This window comes from Rhea pennata, chromosome 8 (assembly GCF_028389875.1).
Source record: "Rhea pennata isolate bPtePen1 chromosome 8, bPtePen1.pri, whole genome shotgun sequence".
In the NCBI taxonomy this organism is placed as follows: Eukaryota; Metazoa; Chordata; class Aves; order Rheiformes; family Rheidae; genus Rhea; species Rhea pennata.
In genome coordinates this window covers 16,939,284-16,964,289 of record NC_084670.1, presented here as the reverse complement: position 1 = coordinate 16,964,289, position 25,006 = coordinate 16,939,284, and the positions used below count along the sequence as shown (strand labels likewise).

At 38.7% G+C, this 25,006-nt stretch overlaps 1 protein-coding gene across 1 annotated transcript in view; it reads left to right on the top strand.

The window, feature by feature from the left end:
- COL24A1 (collagen type XXIV alpha 1 chain) overlaps positions 1-25,006 on the top strand; it is a 146,641-nt gene that overhangs the window by 103,311 nt on the left and 18,324 nt on the right. Inside the window, exons 29-48 of the mRNA XM_062581626.1 lie at positions 1,506-1,559; positions 1,840-1,884; positions 2,001-2,045; positions 3,263-3,316; positions 6,458-6,511; positions 7,531-7,584; positions 7,824-7,877; positions 9,230-9,283; positions 9,905-10,012; positions 11,568-11,621; positions 12,178-12,285; positions 13,428-13,481; positions 14,056-14,109; positions 15,389-15,445; positions 17,211-17,264; positions 17,879-17,932; positions 18,039-18,092; positions 21,023-21,076; positions 22,730-22,837; positions 24,637-24,744. Of these exons, the coding sequence (XP_062437610.1) occupies positions 1,506-1,559; positions 1,840-1,884; positions 2,001-2,045; positions 3,263-3,316; positions 6,458-6,511; positions 7,531-7,584; positions 7,824-7,877; positions 9,230-9,283; positions 9,905-10,012; positions 11,568-11,621; positions 12,178-12,285; positions 13,428-13,481; positions 14,056-14,109; positions 15,389-15,445; positions 17,211-17,264; positions 17,879-17,932; positions 18,039-18,092; positions 21,023-21,076; positions 22,730-22,837; positions 24,637-24,744 (1,281 nt within the window). The remainder of the gene's footprint in view (positions 1-1,505; positions 1,560-1,839; positions 1,885-2,000; positions 2,046-3,262; positions 3,317-6,457; positions 6,512-7,530; positions 7,585-7,823; positions 7,878-9,229; positions 9,284-9,904; positions 10,013-11,567; positions 11,622-12,177; positions 12,286-13,427; positions 13,482-14,055; positions 14,110-15,388; positions 15,446-17,210; positions 17,265-17,878; positions 17,933-18,038; positions 18,093-21,022; positions 21,077-22,729; positions 22,838-24,636; positions 24,745-25,006) is intronic.

The window sequence follows — 25,006 nt, the reverse complement described above, 5'->3', positions numbered from 1 at the left end:
AGCTTCTCATGGGATATTTCTGGCTCTACCAGAGGATGTAATTTTGTAACAGCTCACAGAGAAGGCCTTTCTGTAAGAGATTTCCATTTCAGAAGGAAAGCCTAGATGATTGTGGATATACACTGTTCCCAAGTTACCAATGAGCCATTTCTTTCACTGATGTTCCTGAGAGAGTGAGTGCTTGTCATCTGTGGTGACACAAGTTTGGATATGCTGCAGTAAATCCAAGTCAGAGAATAAAATTCTGTGATATTTTGTCTCAAAAAGACAAGAGGGACATAGAAGTTGCAGACATTTTTGAGGAAAAGACTAATCTAAAATCAAATGTTCTTCCAACCAAGTCATTACACAAGCCCTATTATTGCCTATTAGAACAGTATTACAACTCTCTGGAAATCAGACATGGTTGCCTGCCCTATATTAAAAACCATGGCACGTGATGTAGGGCACTTTACATCTCAGAAATGTGCTTTGAAAATACAGATCATTCTCCTCTAGGCATGCGATAGCAATTTGCTAGTTCCCTCTGATGATGCCAGCACATCATAGCCCAGATGCTGCCAGGAAGGCCGGGGTCTCTCATCCTCTCACCATGCACTGCTGTAAAGACCTGACGCCATCATCTTGATGTTCACCTAGTTCTTACTTTAAAGTGATTGTTTGTTTTAAATTTTTATTAACTAGTTTTATTTTCAGTATCCAAGAAGTTTTTATATTTAGAATTATGGAAATAGCCTCCTCAGTGAGCCCAGATAAAACATTATTTTCTGTTTTGCTCACTATCTGTTTTAGGTACCTTTTTTGCTTGTCAATTAAGGATTTGGATATCTGATCTTAAACAATTGTTTCTGTACAATTTGAGTGTAAATATTTGCTAAATTTTAATATAGTAATGTAAAATAAAAGTCTATCTTTTTTCATATATTGATTTTAAACTGTCAATTTACAGTAGATGTTTTAGCCTAGCAATACAGCAGCTCGCTATCTGAGGTCATAAGTCGGTTTTAATCTTGCCTAAAACTGATTAAAACAGGCAAATAAAAGTCTTACTGGCAAGCTGGATTTTTGCATGTACAATTTATAACTTACTCAAAAGAAAGCACCCCATATAACCAATATTCTTGTAAATACTTTTGTAAACGCTCCTGTAAATATGTCTGTTGCATGCATACGAAGTGGATAGAAAAGAGAGTGGAAAATATCTGCCTGCAAACTATGTCCAACAGAGACCCTAACTATCTAGTTTAAATATAAATAAAATTTTAAAAAGGAAGAGCTTTCTTCTTAAGCTTATATTATAGCATACTGGAAACTGGTTTTACAGACTTTGATGCTGTATTTCACACTTAACATACAATGAAAATTGATTTTCATCCTGTGGGTTTTCAGAGTATATGCTAACAAAATACTTTGTTTCCCTCTCCTAAGGTTTATGTTGTATCTCTCCTGATGATAATCAAAAATAACGTGGAATTAACATCCCAAATCACTTGTTTAATATTCAGGGGCCAAGAGGTCCAGATGGTCCTGCAGGAGAAGTAGGGGCACAAGGCATTAAGGTAAGTGCATTGCTCAGTGCACAAAATGTTCAGATAGCTGATGACACACGAGACAAGAAAAGTGAAGCCTGTCAGGAGCTGTAAGTTTCTATTTTATGTAAGAGGAGACCAGCAAGCTTCTGCCTTCTTAAAGTACTTCCTTATTACGATTTATGCATATCTGAGCCTGAAGCTACAATCTCTGCAGTGTTACCCTGCATTTAAACTGACATCATGTGCACGCTCTGCAGCTTGTCTAGCAAATGCACATAGAGCTCTCACATTTTTGATTATTTATCAGGGAGAAAGAGGAGATCCAGGAAAGAAAGGACTCCCTGGACTCATTGTAAGTATCAGAGCCAATCTTTGTATTAAGGTGTAATGTAGTTTCTATTAATTTCTGGGTTGCATTTGGAATTTATCTAAAGCAAACATTGTCTTTCAATATTTATCTTTTATCAGGGTAAGGCTGGAAATCCAGGAGAAAGAGGAGATCAAGGAGTGCTAGTAAGTACTGAAATGCTGTAGTACTTCTACCAAGGCAAACAAAACTTCAGGCCTTTCTCTGACCATATAGTTTGTGTTTGTCATAAAGGAATCGGGCTGAAGTGGGAGCAGGTGTGAGTGTAGCCTGGTCCGCACCTAGACCAGTGTTTGCATGGATGATTTTCCAGAGTGCAATATGATAGCCAATTGCAGCTGAAAAAAATAGCACTTGTAGTAAGTAGGAGAGTGCTAGAAGTTACTTTGTGTGTTGAAGTAGTTCTATTGTAGTTTTAATGGGAAAGTCGTCGTGGCATAGAGATACAGTTCTCTGATAGATTTTAGAGTAGATGTGTACTATTAGCATGAGGTTGAATATATAAAATGCATATTGTGTATAAAGACAAAAATTCCTCTTTTTTAGGTCTTCTTTCTATGGAAGTGTAAGATGTTCTGTTTGAGGCTTCCTTTTGTAAAGATAGTTACCAGACAATTCAAATTACAGCAGACTTTCAGAGAGGAAGGAAGAAAGTAGGAAAGTAGAAAAACTAAGCAGTAATGTCAGTGATTTTGTGCTCAAATTTGGAAGGTTGTTGGAAGGTTGTTGCCTCTCTCTTTTGGCGTAATGGTTTTCATTTTCCGTTGTTACTCTTGTGTATGTGTTTATGTATACAGAAATAAATGAAGCAAAACCTCTTTAGTTTGAAATGATGGGAACTAGTACAGTTTTTCTCGGGTACAAAGTACTACTCTAGCACTCATACAGCTACAGTTTCTAGAAGAGGATATGAGACAGAAATGCAGTGAGCCAGGTTGACCAGAAAGGGCTGCTTGCCCCTTACGCCACACCACTCGCGTTGTGGTGTGAACCTCACTGATGATCTCGAACGCTGTAACACAGGTTGCTTGTAACTTTGTGGGCAGGCGCAGTTTGCACACACAAACAACACATGAGGCTAGGGAGAACAGTGAGGAACTGGTAAATACTGGGTCAGCCAGGAGCCATCCCTGTGTCAAAGAAACAGAGGCTGGATTCACTCAGGGCTCCCTCACCTGCCATAGGACCTACAGCTGGGTAACATGTATCTAGAAGAAAAGGCTGTGCATATTTCATGGATATTTATGAACAAATTATTGAGTAAGCAGAAATAAGAGAGGATGTGGCTTTTTACAGAATATGAAACAGCTTGTTTCCTATCTTTTTTTTTTTAATTTTATTTCATTTTATTTTAATCTTCTAGGGTCTGCCTGGGCCTCCCGGAACCACAGGAGACCGGGGAGCAATGGGAGAGCCAGTGAGTTGATTGTTATGGCAGCTTAATAATTTTTCCACATATTGTACTGAATTCTTTGGAAACTTGAGCTCAGTTTTACCAATATTTGGTGTTGTCTGCTGTGGTTAAATATGAATCATGAGGTAATTGTTCCAAAACGAGAGGGCCAGAGTCTGCCTCCCTTGCTTAGCACAACTCAGGCATAAGCAGCCCTGTTGAGCTTTTTGGGAAGCGCCGCAGTAAGGAGCGCACAGCGTAGTAGACCATGACAGAGTTTGACCTCAACATTATGTGACTTTCTACTGCATCGAGATAGACATCTGTATTATGGATTATGCAAATGTATGTGTAAACACAGATATAAGTGGTAATTTCTTACAGGCAAATTTGTGATGGTTATTCAGGAGCTTGGGGGCCACGTCTATTTGACAGGTTAAAATTTCAACAAAAAAGAGGCTGTTCTAATAAACTTCAGATGTTCCTTTGCAGACTGTATTCCTGTTGTGATTATTACTATTTCAAAGCCGCATTCACTTTTATGTGGCTAATATTGTAACAAAAGATCATGCAGGATCTGCAACAAATATATGCAAGGTGTAGTCATGACAAGAATAGGGTTATGTCACCATCTCTGGGGGTGAGTCAGACTTTATAAACACGGTGAAAGAGTGTGTGCTTTCCTAGAAGGACTTAGGACAAAGCTGCTGTTCTGTGTGCAGAAACTTAAGAGTTATCAAAAATTGTATGGTTTTGTTGCTTCTTAAAAGGTCTTTTGTGTGGCAAATGAAATATAGTTGGCTTAAATATTGAAGATGAATTGTTGATATCAAATATATTAGTTCTAATTATTATTATGTGTAATATTATTAAATATTATTGTTATTGGTACTGATCTGCAGGCTGACAGAGATGCTTACAGAAGGTTTTTTGGACAGAAAAATTCTAACAGTCAATAGGTTTTATTTTAGTATGTTTTATTTTAACTATAATTACCTACTCATTTCAGTTGCCAGCTTCGTAGGAGGATAAGATGTGTCAACAAAAAATGAATTTTCTAATGTTTATTATTGGATTCCTGTCTTTTATCTCTTTCATATCATTTAATCTATCTTATCTAATTTCTTTTTATCTAATTTCTCCATTGTAACATCTGAGGATTCTTGCAATGCCAAGTTTACATACATGTTTCCTGCCATTTGCCAGTCAAACCTGAATTTTCATACACACACACACACACACACACCCATATATATATATAGAGAGAGAGAGAGAATGACTACCAGCCTTGTGTAATCTAAGCAGTCTACTCTTGAGCAACCTGCATTTTTATTGTGCACATCATGGTAGAATATATACATGCAACCTTACAATTAAGAAATGTTTATCTTGTGAGCAGGACACTATTTTTTTCAAGTGCTGAAAAAGTAAAATGGCTCTGTCTGGATAATGGTACGTGGAACTAGAAAGCAGCTCGGGAAATGGCACAGGACATTACAAAATGAAATACTTGAGGGTTGGTTTTTTTGTTTGTTTGTTTTTGTTTTTGTTTTTGTTTTTTTTTTTAGCTGCTTATCCAAGCAGCTTGACTTTGTCTTCCATCAGCCGGTTGCTGCACAAAAACCAGCTTCTGAGGAGGTTTCTTTGGCCCTGTCACTAGTTCTGCATAGAGCAGAGAAACACTAATTATTGATGGAAGAACAGAGAAAATTAAGCAATTAGAACAACTTGTAGCAACAGGTTTAAGCAACAGGTTTAAGCTAGATTACCTTTTATTTTACCTATTTGTCAGACCTTTTAGTAAAATCCGTGTTTGTGAATTATTGTTTGTTAATAGTTAAAAGGGGTCGCCATATTGCTCTAAATTTTTGACTTCTGAAGTTCCCTGTGAGTCACAGGTGAGAGAGATGTTGCCAAGCCAGCAGGCTTACATGGCTCCATGGGAATATTATGAAGAAATATTTGGCTCCTGAATCAAAGCTTTGGGACACTGGAATAGTAGAAGGCCATGGAGCTGCTGCAAACCAAAGCCAATGAACTTGCATTTAGGCCAGGTGAATTCTTCCTGGGAAATTAACTGTAGTTTCAGTTGTTGCTTACACTTAAATGAAGCTGTAGGGTAAAATACGCACAACTGCTGAAATTCTGTCAGTATATACTGTTTACATTCATACTAGAAAGGAAGAACAGACTTACATTATCACTGCCAGGTCATCAGGAGCAGCAAAACCATATTGGATAGTCTGTAATGAGGAACTGAAAGGGGAAACGGTAGATATTTACTTGAAAAGCTTCTATTGCAAATACAGGTCACAGCATCTTTTCTTTATATAAGAATAATAGAGTAACAAATATGTTTTAAGCTTAGAGTCTCTTTTAAACAGAGATGAATCCAAAAGGAATAAATAGCTGTGAATTTTCTCAAAGTTTGGAGACTGAATGCATCCAAAGGTTTGATTTGTCTTGACATAGATTCACAGTGGCTATGGAATCAGTCATAAGCTGTTAAAGGCAACTATACCCACTAGACATATAAATCCTGCTCCATGAACAGATACAGACAATTGAACTTGTACGCAGAACTTGAGCGTGCTGTGTTAAGAGAAGATCTGTAGGTGTTACTGCGATAAGTTTATTACTCATACTATGGCTTACAAGAACAGTGCCTCGTACTATTACCAAAAAGGCTCCAGTGTGCAGTCTGTCACACCTCAGTGATTGTCCTGTATAAACATTGCTAAATCTGTAAAGTGAAGCACAGAGTAGTTGTTTTCAGTTAATTCCATACCAGACTGTAGGCTTTTCCACAAAACAAACCAGACAGCAGTGGACCAACCTTAATTAAACAAAGTCTCAGTTAATCAAGAGAACAGCTTAGTTTAGATGATAATTTACTTTTGGCCTAAAAGAAGAGATCTGTGCTATTCTTTTGAAACCAGAAATTTTACTGGGTCAAGACTGGCAATAAGATCTACAGTGCTCTTAACTGTACCCCATTGTGGAACTTGCATGCGCCGTGGGATTCGGGAGGAAAGACAATGAAATACACCTTATCCTAGTTGGCAGGGTTGTGCAGAGACAAAATCAGGACTGTACCGTGTAATTTAATATCGTCTATGTGCTGCCGTAACTGAATGAAGAATCCAAAATTTTGTTTAATGCCAGGGTCCAAGAGGTCAACCAGGAGAGGCTGGCCCTGTTGGGGAAATGGGTTTTGAGGTAAGCTTTAAAGGATCTATGTGTATACTTATTAAAGACACTCAAAGGACAGACTCTATCTGGACAATGTGCTCAGGAACTATTTTTGTTTTACCTATACCTGACTTAAATACTATGAGCTATTGAGAGTCTCTATTCCTTATAGCTGTTACAACAAGAAGTGTCTAAAATAAGCAACTTCTGTTTTGAGCACTGTTTTTAAGCATGTTTTCATAACATCTGTACTCAGAAGTTAAAGGTTAAGTTCAGAGGTTTTTTTGGAAGCACCATTCTCCTTGCAATTAGCTTGTCCAAGACTGAGGGGTTGCAACTGGAACAGCATTAATCATATGTCTTTGCAAATGGTAGAAGAAAAGCAGCTGCAGGCAGTCTTCTTGCTAACTTTTGTTTCTATTCTTTGCTTTTATTTTTTTAGTATCTCTTTGAAAGAAATACGACAGAGTATATTAGCCGCATTTGCAATGAAGTAGCTGAGGGATGAACTCACTCAGAACAAAAGGGATTTAGTTTATTCAAAGATATGCACTTCCTCAGTCATCCAGAAGCTAGTTTTTCTGACTGCCTGTTAAGAAAAGATTTAAATGTAAACTCTACAAGTTATCTGATATCATTAACTCCTTGAGGGCTGAAGACCAGTGTACATTTGTTCTCCCAAAGGTATATCTACTTGGCTCCAAGCCTAAACAACGATAGAGTTGTCAGTCAGGTTTGCAAAAGATGGATTATTGCTTAGCCTGCTAGTAATTTATGATGAAGGATACAGGCTTAATCGTGCTGCTGAGTCTGCAATATATTCCTGATCCACCATGCAGTCCTGAACTCCTCCTGTACCATCTTTTCTCCTCTTCTGTCAATCTCTTTTAAGACCAAAGAACTGTGTCGCTTTAGTTTTATTTTTCAGACATGCAGCTTTGCTAGTGTCTCATGTAGCTTTTCTGCTTGTATTTTGGCTGCATTATTTGGTAGTTGCAAAATTGTTACTGGTGACCATGTATAATTGTACCTCTTGTACTCTGTAGGGACCTCCTGGTCCTGAGGGAGAACCTGGCCTACAGGGAGAACCAGGTGCAAAGGTAAATGTTGAAATTACTTTCTTCTGTGCTATATATATTTTTCCAATTTCCATAAAAGTAAATCCAAGTACTTGGTAGTGTTCTGATTCATTAGCCAAGTAAGCAGTGATACAGGAAATGAGTCCTGAGTCCTTAAGAAATACTATTATCACAATGACTGCATTATCTGTAAGCCCTATCACTGTTAGAAATATTGTCCCTTAACAGTCAAATAATTTAATTTTCTTCTGATATTCCAGGGGGACACTGGGGCTGCTGGGAAGCCTGGAGAACCAGGTGATCAAGGTTTGAGGGTAAGCAATGGATGGAAGACTTCTCCTGAAAAGGAAAGTGTATTAAAAGTGTTTCAGAAAGGTTAGAAAACTTCAATTTTTCAAAAGAATTCAATAAGAGGTTACTTTCTTATACCTTTCAAGAAAGAACACTGATAATATTTTATCCAGTTGTTGATTATAATGCTGAAATATAGCTATCTAAGTGTCGTACGTCCCCAAGAGACATGTGAACAAGTGGTTTGAACAGAAAGCTAAATCCAAGGGTGTCTAGACCAACTGTTAAGATGACAGCATAAAATAATGCTGTGTACGGTGTGTACGGATACCTGAGCTAGATCAGGTAATGGGCACATTATAGCCTCAGCAGAGCACAGTATCTCTCTGTACCACTCACTAACGTAGCTGATTTGCTTCTGGTGGTGTGGATAACTCATTCAGCACTCAATTTTACCAAGCACTCATGGCCCTATTTATTCTTTCTGTACCTTGTCTCTCCCATCTGTCCCAAATACTTGCCTACTTTTGAAGTTTTTACAATTCTAGTGACAGATTTTATCCAGGATGCTTTTAAAAGAGTATAGAGCATATCCTTTCAGACATAGGCTTTACCATATAGCTACTCCCTTGTTCCATTAGTTCCGAATTGTCATAGTCTCTTCCTGCCCGAAGTCTCCAGCAAGGTGGACTGCACAATTCTGCCTGTCCTTGGAGAAGAATAACTCCTGGTATGGTGGTCCATAGTGGACACACTGGTCTGCAATACCATAGTATTAATACTGGGCAGCTGCTATTTGCATCTTCGCTATCTGCAGTCAAAAACTGCAGGTGGTCAGCGTCTTTGAAGAGCAGGCCTGAGAAAGGCAAATATTCTGGTAGCTAAAATAGCATGGTGCAGTTGCTATAGGTAAGTGATGAGTTTTTCATGGCCCTAAATTGGGTCATTAAATGTACCAATATAGCACTTATCCACATGAACACTGAAGTTTCAGGAGAGTATAGGTATATATTTGAGGTTAGTGTAATTACACATTATACACTCTGGAACCAAGAGATCTCTGTGCTGCTGTCTGAATCTATAGCATTATATGGCTGTTGTATTGCCTCAGTTTTTCTAATGTTGATAGTCTTTTACATTTTCCTGCGTTCCAGATTCACAGGGCTGTGATGTTGCCACTTTAAATCAGTGAAAAATGAAGACAAATGAAATGAATTATCACAGCAGCATAGCAGTTGTCCAAAATTCATAAAATTGAAAAGCATAATGAGTATGTGTAAAACCAAACAGTCTGATATTTTCCAACACAACACTTTTATCTGGAGAAGTTTAGACAGCGGTAATAACTTTGTTTTCAATTGCTCCTTTCTGTAAGGGTGAACCAGGACCTCCAGGAGAAGATGGTGTTCAAGGAAAAGATGGCCAAAAGGTACTTTCAGTTTTTAAAGCAAATGTAGAGCAGTCATTAGTTTAAAAACCCAAATCTGTTCCCCCCCCCGCCCCCTGCATTTCACAAGCTCGACAGAGCCCAGTTAAGTGTGCATAGTTTTAACACACGAGGCTCTAGCAGGGGGTAGCCAATTTGTGGGCTTTTCTGTGCCTTTTAGGCATATAACTACCCTGTAATAACTGCAAAGTTGTGCAGCTTGAGAGAGCAAACACAGGCTGGAGAACTGAGTACAGCCTCCTTCCATAGTGCCCTCTATGCTGAAGACAGCAAGCCCAAGGCTGCCCCACTCCGTGTGTCAGATCAAGCCAGGAGCTGCAGCAGGCACCAGGACAGGTTATGTCACAGAGGGCATCCTTAGGTAGCTGGAGATGGCTAAACCAAAATCTTGCTGTAGGAGAGAGTATACACATCTGTAGGACTAGAAAAGACTTTATGATAACTTGGAATGTGATCCAAAACTGGAAAGATTCCTATCAGTTTTAGTGACCTTTTGGTCTGACTTGGAGGTCCAACAAATTCATGTGTAACACTTTTTTCTCAATAATAAGTAATTCTGTAGCATCTTGATTAAAGCCTTTTTTTCTTTAATATTTGTTTTAGGGAGACTCTGGGGACCAGGGACGACTTGGAGAAGGTGGTGAAAAGGGGGAGATGGGAATACCAGGAATTATAGGTCTGCCTGGTGAGCCTGGCATGCTGGGCGTTCCTGTAAGTATTTTCAGGATGAGTTGGATTTTCTATTTATTTGCTTTTGTTATTCTTCTTTTTAAATTTTGCTTACATTTCCTTTTTTTTAAAAAAAATATTTCTGTTTTTCTCTTGCAAATAGAGATTGTCATTTTTAAGTTAGCCTGCTTCTCCATTCTATACTGTTCAGCTTTTCAGGATTGGTAGAGAGAAAAGATTAATAGTCTCCCTATCTTAAATCTTCGACCTCTTAGCAGAGAGTGAATCCTTCTCACTTGTCACCCAGGTGTGTAAGCCACACAGCCTGGAGCCTCTCGCTTCCTATCTCTCCTTGCTAGATAACCTTCTGTCATTAGACTCTATCCTTACTTTCATTAGGAGGCTGTCAGCAGTCTCAAAATATTTAATCATTCTTATGAATGAGTGATGAGGCATATACTGTAAAAAGTAAGGAGAAAGGAAGAACTTCATGATTTCATATTTTTCTTAAAAGGCACTTTAACTTCATTTTGGTGCCTCTATGAAAGGAGTTAAACATATTACGAGAACACCAGTTGTGCTAGATAGCTAAGACAGAGGTTGCAGGTGGAGAAAGATGGCAGCATGCACGCACGGGACAATAGTAAATGAGCATTGGGATCCACAGTTAACGTTGTTACGTCAGTTAGCTTATTTGTTATGGCATCAACGCTTTTGGTTTGACCTACTTCTAGGGATGCAGATAGATCATGGCATCCCAGTTGGAATGAGGAGATTAGTTTTCCGTAATCAATAGCTTGGAAGTTTTACTGGAGTTGAGGAGAATATTACCTTTCACCTTAAACAGAAGAGGCTTACAGAGCAACAGATACACTTTACAAACCAGCTTAAACTATATTTATCCTGGCTAATCATCACAACAACTCTGAAAAGCATGGCGTATCTGTCTTTACCTAAAATTGAAGCTAAATCACCTCCTTGCCTTCAGAGAGCTTTTGAGTAAATTGAAGCTGGGGAGCCCTGAACACTCCCGCACTTCTAGGAGAGGCAGTTCGTGAAGCAGCCAGAAGGGAAGCAGGACTGTGCCCCATGGCATGCCCCACAACATCCACCCCAGCTGTGGGCCACACACCCAGATGCCCGGTCACCAGGAGGCTGGCAGCAGTGGCATCAGCACTTTCTGATTTAGGCCTCTCCTCTGCAGTGAATTATACCAGGGCTCTGCTTTTCACACGTGACACCCCAAGGTTCTCTTAGTTTTCCTCTTGCTGCATATCAGATTCTCAAAGTCTGGTGTTTGTACTGAAGCAATTTCATTGCTAAATTAACATTTTCTCTCTGGACAAGATTTATGTTTTTTCCTCAGTTTTCAGTGCATTCTCACTAGTTTTATAAGTAATCCCTGATGCTTGCCCATCTTTTTCTGCTGTAACTTGAAACAGTCCTACTAAGTTACAGTCACAGTTAATGAAATATTTTCCACCCAGGTCTCTGCATTACCAGGTTCCTCTCAGGTTATCCAGTTTGAAGCACAGTTTAAATGTGTTCCAGGACCTTTCTCAATCATTTGGTTTTTCTCTTCCTAATGAACATACAGGGCACTGAAGGAATACCGGGAAATCCAGGTCAGAGAGGTCGCCCAGGGAAGAAGGTAGTATTTTTTGTTTTCCCCCAGTTCCCGTCCTTTTATCTGAGACTTGAATTCACATTGCGAAATAATTCTAGTCAGTCCCTTGATGCTGATGAATGCCAGTCAGTGCCCTAAAAGACATCAGCAGGCTTTGTTTTGTGTGTGGATAGTTTCATGCTGCAGTCGAATTATAAAATGCACCAAGTCTGTCCCTGTTTTAGATCACACTTCAAGCCATTTTTTTTTCTAGTGAGCCATAGCAATTGGAATTGTCATGGTTCAGCAGTCAGGAACATTTGGGACCTGAGGAAATTTAAATTTGGATGAAAATGTGATTTTGCAACTCAGAACAATTTCTGCTGCTATACAAAAATGTTTCTCTGGGTTTAGCCAAAGCTTAACAGAGAGGCTTTAGCACAGTTTTCTTTACTGTAGAGTTCTAGATGCAGACATGCTAAGAACTACAAATGTAAATGTAATACTTTTATTAAATAATAATAGCAGTTTGGTTAGGCGTAAACCACATTTGAAAAATTTGTATCAATCTCTTATTTTTTTAATGCAATAACACCAACAGGGGGAAAAGGGACAGCTTGGCCCCCCTGGAGAAACTGGACCTGCTGGTGACTTTGGCCAACCTGGGGAAGTTGGTCCTAAAGGTGCAAGAGGAACTCGAGGTCCTTTGGTTCGTATAAACTATGCTTATTTAAGAGCTCATATATTTATGGTTCAGCAGCGTTGCCTCTCTCCGTGGAAAGAGGCAGGTCACAGCTGTGGCATATACAAATATTTCTCTGAGGCAGCTGGTGATGCAGACAATGTTTAAACTGTAGGATCTCAGAGTCCCTAACAACCTCTGGGCCAAGTGCCTGCCCTGGCCCCTTCCTTGTCAGAAGGAGACCCGTGCACCCTCTCCAGACAGAAACCTGGGCATGAGGGCCTGCAGGGAATCATCTGCTGCTCTGGTCAGGTCCCACCTCTGGCAATTGGAGTTGCAGGTTGCAGAGCATACACATGCCTGCAGTCCAGATATAACGCCATTGATCCGACTGTTTCTTAAAACTGCCTCATTTGAGAAACAGAAAAGATGTGTTTTGTTGTCATATGGAGTAAGTGTTAATCATGACTAAAACAAAGCATTTCGGATAAAGACTGCTGGGGGAGCGCTGAATGAGAGCCTGATCCAAAGTTAACCAAATCAAGCATGTTTCCATTAACTTCATGAACTCCACGCAAAGCCCCTCTCATCACAGACTCCCTGAGCTCACTTCAGCCATGTGATAGCAGTTGCAGGGGCATGTGCAGCCCGTGCAGCATCAGTGAGGTGATGTGCCTGCCTTGCCACTCCAGGGCCCAGCCCCACAGCCACCAAGTGCAGCACCATATCCCTGCATGCGTGAAGCGCATAAGTAAAGTAGCTACCGTTAGGTATTTTCAATAGTATTTTCAAGTAGGAAGGGCTCATTAGGAAAAATGCTCACACACAACTTCCTAAGGTGAGGAACACCTTCAGCTTCTCTTGGCATACTTAATGTTTATAAACAGAGTTCCTCAGCACCCCTGAAAGTTCAGATATTTTCCTTTTTGATCCTATTTATGCCCTGGGGTTATAAAGCTAGGACTGAAAATTTTCACCATCCGTTCCACAGAACAGGGAAAAAGACCAATTTCTTTAGTAAATAAAGGTGGAAACAAAGGAGTAATTTGCACTTGTAAAATCTGTGTTTCTCAATATTTCTTTTTAACTGATGACTTTATAAAATATGCATTGTTGAAACATTTTAAAAGGGAAGTCATTTTTCTGTCACTGATTATTGCATTTTACAGGGACATCTAGGTGTAATGGGACCTGAAGGAGAGCCAGGAATTCCAGGTTATGGGGTGAGTGTTTTGCTGAATTCATGTACACACGCATCCCTAAGTAATTCTATGGTACTCTAAATAACTTTGTGTATCATAGGAAGTCTACTGTATCCAGAATCCACATTTATCTTAAAGAATGTCAGATACTGAAATATTTATATGATACTTGATTGCCTACTCAGAAATGTTAGCCTTGGTCAACAGTGAGTGTTACATGTGAGTTTACTAGCAGTTGTTTTTATTGAAAAATAATTCTTGCTCTCTGATGAGCCTCATAGATGGATGGAGTCTGACTCTTACAGACCAGGCTGCTGTGTCTTTATTCTAAACAAGGACTTCCATCTGGGACCCTAAACTTGCCTCACCTGCATCTAGCCCTGCTGAGACCTTTGGTTTCCCTGTGTGCACAGGGCTCTTCCTATATTCAATAATTTTTCTGGCTGGGTCCATTAATTCCATGGCACGTCACTATTTAACATTATTAGGAAGCAGCAAAAAGCAATAATAACAAGCACCTGAAAGGATGCTTGAGATTATTTTATTATTCAATTAATTGTTTTGAAATTAATTGCTATTTTGTTTGCTTCTTCAGGGTCACCAGGGTCCTCCAGGGCCACCAGGACCCCCAGGACCCAAAGGGGAGAAGGTATGGGTATGAATTACGCTTTCTTACTGTTCTAGTAAACATAAAGGGATGGAATGTTACCTCATGTTCACAGTTTTCCACAACATGTGGCAAAAGCCACTGTTCCAAGATTTATGATATTGTGAGAGAGCATGAAATATAAGCCTGTGGAAACAAATCATTAGGAGGCAAAGTTTCTAAATTTATATGGTTGAAATGTTTCATGTTTTAAACACAAAATATCCATTGCAAAAATACGTTCTAATCTATTAGGTAGCATCACTGACCTCAGTCGGGCTGCTGAGAGAAATAGTCAATGTGGAACGAGCAAAGTGTTCGCCTAACTTTAAGCCTGCAAGTATTCCCATGCATCTTGCTGAAAGTCCAATTGTGGTGGACAAAAGTCTATGCTTAATAGACTGCAAGCATCCTGTTTGCAGGATGTTGCCCCAATGTTGCTTTTTTGAGTCAAAATCATTATTACTCTTCTATGGCTCAGATCTTGCAAACAGGTTTGTATGCGTACTGAAGCCTGTGCAACCCCAGGCAGGTACAGGGATCTGCACCTGATGGAGAAACATGCCCTTATATTAGGGCCAGATCTGTCATGAAGGCTTGAAAATAGGCAACTGCTGGGGATTTTATAAATAACTGTTTAAGGTAATTTTCAGAAAGAATTAACTGAACACTAAATTGATGGGAGTTAGAGGTCCAGCTTGCTTAGTCATTTCTGAAAAAGATATCTGATACATTTTTGAAAACTTAAACTTTTTTTAAAATGTGAGTCTTTTTCTTTATGTTAAATATATTGATAAATATTATCTGGAGCAGGTAACATTTTTGTTTATTACTTTGGATGTTTTTTTCATATTTAAAATTAAATAAAGAGTGATCCTGTTCAGAGTGATGGAAGTTTTCTGTAAACTTATTTGTCTATAAGGAATATATTTTGTAAAACAATAGAAGAAATTTTATTTTTTCCTCCTGTCAAATATCCTTTTTCTCTTTCTTTCCGTAAAATAAAAAAAAAAAAATTACTTGGACATTTCATCAAACAATTGTTTTATAGTTGCCCTCAACAACAGAGCATGTATTTATTTTTTAGTCCTAAATGTGTTTCTTTCAGTGATTGTGCATGTTAAAAAGAAGTTTTCACTGTATTAAAGCTGCAAGAATCATATTCACTACTACCAACTATGCAATATGCTCTTATAGGTGTATTATCAAAATCAGAACATATGTGCTTTGCAGGTAATGTTGAATTTTTAAGCAAATGTTTTAATACTTGTTCTTATTTTAGGGTTACCCAGGCGAGGATAATACAGTTTTTGGACCACCTGGGCCCATAGGTGAACCAGTAGGTCTTTCTTTCTCAAAAAAAATTTATTAGTGCCTCAAGACGAGAGACAATGCAGGCTGCTTCTGAAACTTGTATCACTGTCTCCGGAGTCAGTACTCCTTTGTACAAAAATGTAGAACAAGAGTCCTTAAATCAGTAATCCCTCTCTGAAAAATGCAGTCATGTGCTCCTTCCTGCTTAAGAGTGTGTGCCCTGTGTTTAATCACACTAATGCCATTAATCAGTATTTTAGAGTAGCACAAATCAGAACAGAATTTTACGCACTGTGTTTTTCTCCTAAATTGTACCTAATTACTTTACCAACCAGAAATACGTTTTAACTTCTTTCATTATCACTACAAAGCTGATTTAGCTTTGAGAGAAGGAGCTGCGTTTTATAACTATTTGTTTGCTAATTTATATGTGGAGTATTTCTCAGCATCAATTAGGAGCATGTCCAGAAAATAAATGCCATCTCAAAATCTTACTAGAAATTATACTTGTTCAGGCTTTGATTCATGCCAGAAGTAATGCTTTTACAGCCTACTTCTCTTCAGACTGCCCTTAATCTTTATACCTCATCTCCCCAAAAAGCAAGATTGTGAGACTCTGATGTAACCAAAGACAGAATCTGGGCCACATTTTTAGCTTCATTATGCCTGAGAGAAGGAAATTCAGCTACTTCTGTCATGGCTGGGCTGGCTCTGCCCCGCTGACTGAGCTGGTGTTGCAAGCCAGGTCTTTCCATCTTGTGGATTCCATATAGGAAACATGTCAAGAGGCTGCAGAAACCTTGGAGAGTATAGGAGCAGTAGGATAATAGCATCTATTGATGGATATGCAATAGATACAGCTTATCTATTAATTTGTGAACTGTAAAGATAGACTGCTGTTAGTGATCCCTGTCCAGTTTTTCGTGATGATCTGTTACTTCAGAAAAAAGGCAATTACTTATTTATTATTCTATATAAGGAGAGAGAGGCTGGATGTCTACTCTCAAGTCTTGGCAATCCTTACTTCCTGTCAACACGATTACCCACCCCATAATTTTCTTTGTGACTGAGATTTCCTCCCTTTGCTGCAATGAGAGTTAAATTTTCCAGGAGAAATTTCGTTTCTTATGGAATTGGAGTAAAGAGCTTTCCCCAAAGTAGAGCCAATAGGCGTCTGACTGCAGCAGGAACAGCTACAGGACAGGAATCATACCGCTCCCTCAGCTCCTGTACAGGCTTTGCACCAGATGCCTCCCAGGCAGGCATGCTGAGGAAGTGAGAATGCCTTTTCATTAGAGCAAACTTCAAAACTAAAGCAGATTCTGGGTATAGCCAGTCATTTCAAAAAAAAAAAAAAAAAAAAAAATCATTTTCGGTATGTTCCCTTATAGAAATCATGAGACGGTATTCCTCTTGTGCCTTTGAAAGAAAGTCTGTTCATTTATTTGTGCAGATGTTTAATTCTGTTCTCATGTGTGAGAGAGAGATTCTATACAACTTGGAGAAGTTTCACTGAGATCAATGCTTGTTTAATTTATGGCCATGTAAGATCTTTTAGCTTCTGGTCTTCAGTTACAAAGTTTTTAGACAGTGTCTTATGTCTGACTGTAATAATTTTGTTTAGAAATAATTCATGTTTGCTCTTTGAGGCAAGCTAACTTTAATATTTTTAATCCTTGATTCAGACTGTATGGTCAATCTGTTTTGAGAGAAATCCCAGCTTTCTGTCTTCCCTATGGCTGCAGCAGTATGCTCAGCTGCTAAATTGTGCTCTTTGGTTTTCTCTGCAGGGTCCTAGTGGTGAACGTGGAGATAGGGGAGAACCTGGTGATGAAGGCTACAAGGTAATTAATTACCTCTTGCTTTTCACTTCTTTTTATTTGAATGTAGTATGTAACAAAACAGAAGTTTGGATGTTCGCTCAAAAGTGTATGCAGAGATGTATCTGCAGATGCCTCGCTGAACTGATCAATTAATATTTTTCTTTGAAATGTAAGCACTATGGTTTTGTAGATCTCATCCCAATAATTATTTGTTATCCTACATAGTCTTTAAGCAAATATAAATGCCTGATAACTTCATTCTAATTACTGATCATGTTTGTTTGCTGCAATACAGGAGACAGGTTTCCTGCAAAGTTTCCTGTTTAAGTTATGCAGACACTAGAGGTCAGGCATGGTAATAAATCAATGAACCAAATATGATCTGTGCTCATAGTAGTGCAGAAATGTATAAACAATATATAATTCGCTCTTGCAGTAAGTTTTGAGTAGGGAACTGAAAGAAGAAAGGCCACCCAAGGTCTGGGCTCAGGAGAGCTGAACATCCTTTATACAGTTTGTCATGGGAGCTGGGACCCCTCAGCCCCTCCCGAGGCCTCAGAGGGAAATTTGTAGCTCATCAAGCTTGATGTCCTGAGTTATCTGTATTGCAGCATGTTATATTTTTTGCTTCCCAGGGTCATATGGGTGTTCCAGGGCTTAGAGGACCTATCGGACAGCAGGGGCCTCCAGTAAGTGTCTCAAACAGCGAGAATCCTCTATTGGCTGTTGAAAATTCATTTTCATCTTAATTCAAAGGATTTTTTTAAATTTATTTAATGTTTGTTCTTTCCCAAGGGAGATCCAGGTGAAATTGGGGAACAAGGACCAAAAGGAGAAAGAGGTTCAAAAGTACGTAGACAAAAATAAGGAAAATCTCCACCGAATCTGAATTTGCGTGCTTTTACAAACATTTGAATTTGCGTGTTTTTGTATGTTCTACCTTTACCTTCATTAGAAAATAAGGAAGTATAGTGTGTGAACTGTAAGGCTGCTTTTAAGAATGAAGCATAATTTTGGACTGATGTTCTGAAAGATGATTTGTAATTTGCCTTTATATTCAAGTGTGAAAGGAAGATTAGGGCTCTCTGCCACTGGTTTTCATGTCCCACATTATGTTAAGATTTAAGAACTTGAACGAGCAACTTGAGTTGAATCCAACTTAAATCAGTATCATTGTCTACCACTATGATTTGATGCCCTAGACAGTCTTGCTGTATTTTTAAGTTCTAAGAAATTCCTGGGCTTGCTGGACAACTCTGTAGCAAAAATAATCTAGATTTCAAATCAGGTCAAATCTAGATTCCACCTGTTTTGTAGGTTTAGGCTGAATTTTGGCTAACTACTTAACAGGAGGCTCTTCTTGTTGTATTTACCATTTCAAGTCTATAAATGGTAGCAGGGGACATTCAGCAAGGCCTGAGCAGTACTTCCCACATAACCCAGCCCAAGGTGGAGACGGTGTAATGCCTCGTGCTCTCTGGAGCCCCAGCAGTGTGTGTGGTCCCTTCCAGGCACGCAAGCGTTACTGCTGGTGTCAGCTGCCTACACACGGATCATGCTGCATTCCTGCTTGGACAGGCGCAGTTTGACTCATCTCAGACACCTGTGTGGCATCTCAGCATTCGTATGACATTATCCATTGGTGACATCTTGCTTTTCCCTGGAAAGAATCAGATCTCGGATGCAAATTCTGTTTGGAAATGATCGGGCTATTTTTTCCAAATATTAAGCTAATAGAAATTCTTTGATAAATTGCCTGTAAATGACTGTCAGAGCACCATGGAAGTTGTTCTGGGTTTTACTGTTATATAAGATTGAAGCTCAATGTTTGGGTTTTCTTTTCATACCTCTAGGAAGAATAAAAATCTAAACAGAAAATTAGGAGAAATGCATAATGATCTTAGATAGCAAATATGTGTTATTTGATAGGAGAGTGGTTTTACCTTAGTGTGATACAAAGCATTAAGAAAGGCTCTTTTGTAAATGTTTGAATGATATTCAGTTATACCCTTAACTAGAATTCCTTCTGGCAATTTAGCTCTGGAAAATGCCCAGGATTCTACTGCTCCGATCTGTAATGAATGCTCCCGGTACTGTGCTGCACTGAATCTTCTTCAGTGAGCTTGGAAATATGGAATTTACTATCGAATAATACAGGAGTAATAATAGAGCAAGTCATTAAAAAAAAAATCAAAGAGCAAATCTTTTCTTTTAGAAATCACAGTTCACCCTGATGGTGTGTTGAAAGATATTAGTTTTATCATTTTTTTCTGAGAAGTTCCACAAAGCAACTATGTTAAAGTTCCATTTTTTTCTAAGTAAATATGAGAATCTATGGTAGATTAGCAGTGGGGAGCAGTAAAAAGGAAATACCATGTGGAGGCATCGTCAGCATGTACACTTGCCATGTTACGCTCAGATGCATTGCTTTTGACAAACTGCTCGTAGCACAGGATAAAATCAGTCAGTCCTCTGCTCTCCCCATGGAGATGATTTTTGGAGCAAACCGTAACAGTCTAAAGCTTTACGAAAAAATGTTAATAGTAGAAACACAGTGATACAGTCTTTACTCCAGTGGTATGGTTGGTGCTGCATAACAAACTTTACAAAGCCAATCCCGTTAACTGCAGTGCTGAGTTGCCTGGGTTTGTTTTAGATGCCTCCTGAAATTTTAATGAAGACAGTATGAATTTCTTTGAATATGTAAGTTTCAGTTTTGATTGGTCAAGATTTTGTATAACTTTATTAACAAAAAGGAATTAAATTAAGGAACAGAGCAGAATTTTCCTGATTTTATTTTTTATATATATATATAAATAAAATTTCTACCTGTCTATTGATTACAAAAGATTTACCCTACAAAGATCTTTAGCTTTTTCACTTTATTGCATGATATGTAATTTTAGCTTAGAGCAGCATAGTAATCCTCTAACTTTTGCTTTGAGAACAATATTAAAAATAATTAATACAGAAAATGTAGGAAGTGCTTTTTTTACTTGAGCTATATGAGCAAGTATTATTCTTGTCCCTGCTGTCTGAGTAGTTGTGTCCTTGAGAGGTAGAATATGATTCCTATCCACATTGTGATTTATGAATGCTTTCTAAAGTTAGTGAAATATTTTAGACTTTTTCATTCCATGAAAAATGTCTTATAAGCAAAATTCTCTGAAGTGCTTTTGATCCATTCTGAACTTTTCTTTGTGGGTACTTGGCCTCCTGTGTTACTAAGTTAATTGTGAGAATGCTACTTGCTATCAGTATCTCTCAGTTGACCTTAAATACAGATTTCTAACTCAAACAAACCAAAAAAGTCTTGTTTAAAGTAAATTTTCTTTCACGTGCATTACAGATTTAAAAAAAAAAAAAAAAAAAAGTTCCCTTCTGTGACAGTCTTGTGTTCCACACACATTCGGTACATCTACATTGCTTACTTCTCATGATTTTCATTTTTAAAAGATATGGAAAGTGTTGTAGAAGTTACTTCCTTACAAAGATGTGGCTGAAATTGTCAGATTAGCAGCAAGTAACTTTTTACGCGAGTTGTTGTTGAAAATGATCTGAGAGCTACAAATTGTCCGTGCAGGAAAGGGCAAATGTATACAAGTCTACCAGAAAATGTATACACTTCCAGAAAACGTTTCTGCTGTCTCCTGAAATGGAAATGATCTGATCCAAAGCCAGGCAATGCAAGCATTCGTCTAGAGGGGAACAATTTTCAGCTCGTCTTAGGGGATTGAATTAATGACATCTGTCAGTTCACAAATATTTATAACTTCTAGGGTCCCACAGGGAAGAAGGGAGCTATGGGTGAGGCAGGCAAACCTGGAATTCCTGTAAGTAACAAAATCCTACAATTTATCTTCTGTTTATAAATCAAAGAATATAAGAAACAATAAAATCAAATTTGAGCTATGCCGATGGTACCAGAAGGTCTTATTTATACTGTGGACATTTCTTGTTGTTCCAGTAAAGTCGATGTAGGCATAATTTATGTTCATTTAAAAGAACATTCTTACTATCTAGGCATAAAGGAACCTTTGTGAAAATAATAATTTTTGGAACTATGTTAAATGATATCAAACTATACTCAGTTACTGAGAACACGGAAAAGAAGTACAGCTGCTCTGTGTATAACAAGGTGGTCCCCACTTGCACGATTAGATCATTTGTCCGTGTGGCTCCTTGGGCGTGCAGGAGTCGTCACGTCACGCTGCCCTGAGCCAAACTGCTGTTCGCTCCCGGCTCCTGTCAGCTCTGCTTTGAACAGAAGCCGGGACCCGTGTGTCTGTGACTGATGGGGCTGACAGAGCTCCTGGGCTTTACTGCTTTCCCTCCCTTGCCCTCGCCTTGCTCCTGCTTCAGTTACGCTAGAGAAGCTGGCTTGCATCTTGCTCTCCTGGAGGGAGGAGCAGGAGCAGGAAGCAGTGTGCGTTCTGTAAGCATAACCAAAAAAGAAATGCATCGAGGCTATTTAAGTCCTCTAATAAATAATACCACAAAAGTACGTATTATAAATAACTTTTACTACCTCACATCAAAACATTGCTGCTAACCAAGGAAATACAGCTGCTTCACAAGGTTTGTTCCTCATGGACAGATGTTGAACAGCCTTCTGTGAACAAGCAAACTATGTCTTTTGTTAATGCTTGGCTCTTTCCTCTGGAGGACTAGAGGGCGAACATCGGTTCTGCAGGGCAAAGGCAGAAAGACAAGACATATGGGGGAGTGAGGAGGAGATGGTAAAAGTGGAACTTAGGGAAATCTTAAAGCATTTCCCAGTGCAAGAGTATTCAGGAACTAGAAGTTAGAAATGAGACTAGAATGACACATTTTATACTCCGTATGGCTGTTGTTAAATACACTATTTTGAAAGACATTTTCTGTAGTTAGAGAGCATATTTATATTTCTGAGAAATACATTCATTCATGCATTGTAGAATTCCAGGCCCCTTAAGGTAGTATGTGTCAGCCTAAAGGAAAACGGATTGTAAAGAAAAATTCGCTAATCCTTTGGTGGAAGTGATCCGAGACCTTTCAGTGCAAGTATAGCAATGGTTAGCCCAAACTTGTCTAATCAAATGTGTGTGTATTTTTGATATGTGCATATATAAAGAGTATAAATTTTCAATTGGCAATATAGAGTATCTACTAAAATAAAGGCTGAGAAAGCATATGATTGTTCCTTATAAAAGGATAGAGAAACAGACTATCAGATTTCCATGCTTCAGTTTAAGAATGAGGACTCCAGTCCATCTACCAGGCCTGGCATGCAGAGGGGTCAGCCTTGTGGTTTCACAGCGAGTCTAAGTTGAGCAACAGCACTTTAAACTGAACATCCTAGCTCAGAGCCCCCTCTGAGTATTCACCAGGGTCAATGGGTCTGTTGTTACATAGAGTTTAGGAAGTACTGCGGCTGAAATCTCATTCTGTGACAGTGGAGGTGGAGAGAGTCAACTGTTTTGCATTTTGTTTGAATTTGTTTCAAGGGAAAACCAGGGCCAATAGGGCAAAAAGGAGCAATTGGGTTCCCCGGACCAGAAGGCACTCCTGGGAACCCTGGAAAACCTGGGCTGCCAGGGAAGCCTGGCCATAAGGTAAGTTGCCTTCCACATTGTTCCTCTTGATATCCTCATGCATTACAAATTTTCTAAGGTTAGAGGGTTTAAACAGAAGAAGTCGTTCTCAAATCCTTCAGCATCTTGAAAATTGGACCAGTTCCTTGTTTCCTTTCTCTTTTACTGCTGATATCTTGGATAGGATGTAAAGTTAACATCTTGTCCATTTAAAAAAAGAGTACTATCAGGAGAACTATTTTATTAGCATTTGTCACTAGTAATAGCTACAGCAGAAAAAAAATGTTACCCTCCTGTGAGAAGACTTCACAGTTCTGTTCCCAAACGTGAGCCGCAGGCCTCAAATGATCCTATCACCTCTCTTTCAGTCAGATTCTGAGGTCATCCTAGATTTTCCTTTTTGTCTTTGAATTTGTAGCCTGTGTCCATGTACCTAGGCAGTTACGAAGCTTCGTCCAAAAATAGTGAAAAAGAGTATGAGGTATCTGGGATAGCGCAGAGGAGCTGGGAACATTCCTGGTACCAGATTTTTCATTGGTACTTTGCTGTGAGCAAAGGGTATTCTGTATTTTTTAACATGGCAGTTGGCTTAACTCCATGCACTCAGTAATACGTTTTTTTCATTTAAAATGTTCATTTTTGCTTATGCCTAATGTGATGGTACATTTTTATAACAAATGTTCTGATCTGTCTTGATATAGCAAAGTTACTTTTATGAATTGCTTCAGAGCATATACAGTCATACTAATATTATTGGTATGTCTGGTATTTTTAAATAGGCATGTTGAATTTTAAATGTTTCTGAAGGAAGACACTGCCATTTCTTTTTCTGATATGGAGTACCTTCTTCTTGACAAATGGATAATTTGAATCTGAAGAGTATTTTCAGCCCATCTGTAGTGAAGTATTTTAGCATCTTATTTTCATCAGAATGAGCTCCTTATTGTAAGCTCAGAATCTTCAGATTTGTAACTAAAAAAGGAAACAACACAGATTTGTAAAGATCACAAACCTCTCATCCAAGGAAGATATCAGGGAATCATTTTCTATACTTAGTAGAAATTAATGTTTTATCCTGCATATTTCAAAATAGAAAAGAAATAAGTAGGGATCAGGGCTAAAGGCTGTTGATCTGAATATGCAAATTTTCAAATGTGGGAGAAGTTTCAGCTCTCATAAACTCTTTGGTATGATTCCCATTATCCTGATGGAAGGTAAAAGCATTACTGATATGCCCGTATGTGCTTCCAAGTATACCTGAATGAATAAATACTGTGAACAGAAGATTGCTCACTATTTCTACATCAGTGGTACCAGCAGCTGAGCAGCTGCTCCTGTTTAGGAGGATGCTGACAGGGGAGATGCCGTGCATAAGCCCAGAGAGGCAGCTGGCTCTCTCAGATGCTTTCAGAAGACCTTGCAGGTCTGGGCAGGTGATTCCATGGAGTTCATACCAGGATATTTAGGGTAGGACAGAATAAGCTTTTAGATTAACATTGAGCTGAACACGTGCAGTGGGCTAAAGCATGGGCTAAGGCATTGATTCCTTAGAAACTGTCATTCCACCCAAAGTCACAGCACATGTAACTATGTTAAATGTGTTTTTTTTTTTTTTTCTTTTGGAATATACGCAGAAATCCAGACAATACTGCTGATGATTGTGTTTATGTATGTTTTGATGTACTATCAATATGCGCCCGTATATGCAGAAAACATCAAGAAGCATTGTTTGATTGTATGTTATTTGCCTGTTTTAGCATGCAATGAAGAAAACATGTTAGGCTATTCTGACTGTAATCAATTATTTTGGATGTGTTAAGGGTAATAAAGGAAACCTGGGAATAACTGGTCTGGCAGGTTATCCTGGAGCTCGAGGTCCTAAGGGAATACCAGGCATGCCAGGGGCCATGGGAGCACCAGGACTAAAGGTACATCAGTGGGATCTTTTTTAAGTACGGCATTACTGATACTGCTTAGACTTCATACTGGATAAGTGATTGTGAGACTGCCATGCTATTGTTAGTCACATGAGGATTGATATCAAAACATTTTAAGGGTAAGACTGCAAGGTTGTGCTGACCTCATTTCTATAAACTATAAGTAGAAAACAGGGTTCCCATCTATCTCTCCAGATGCTATTTCCAACGCTAGCAGCCATTCAAGTCACTATGTATTTATTCATCAGGGTTT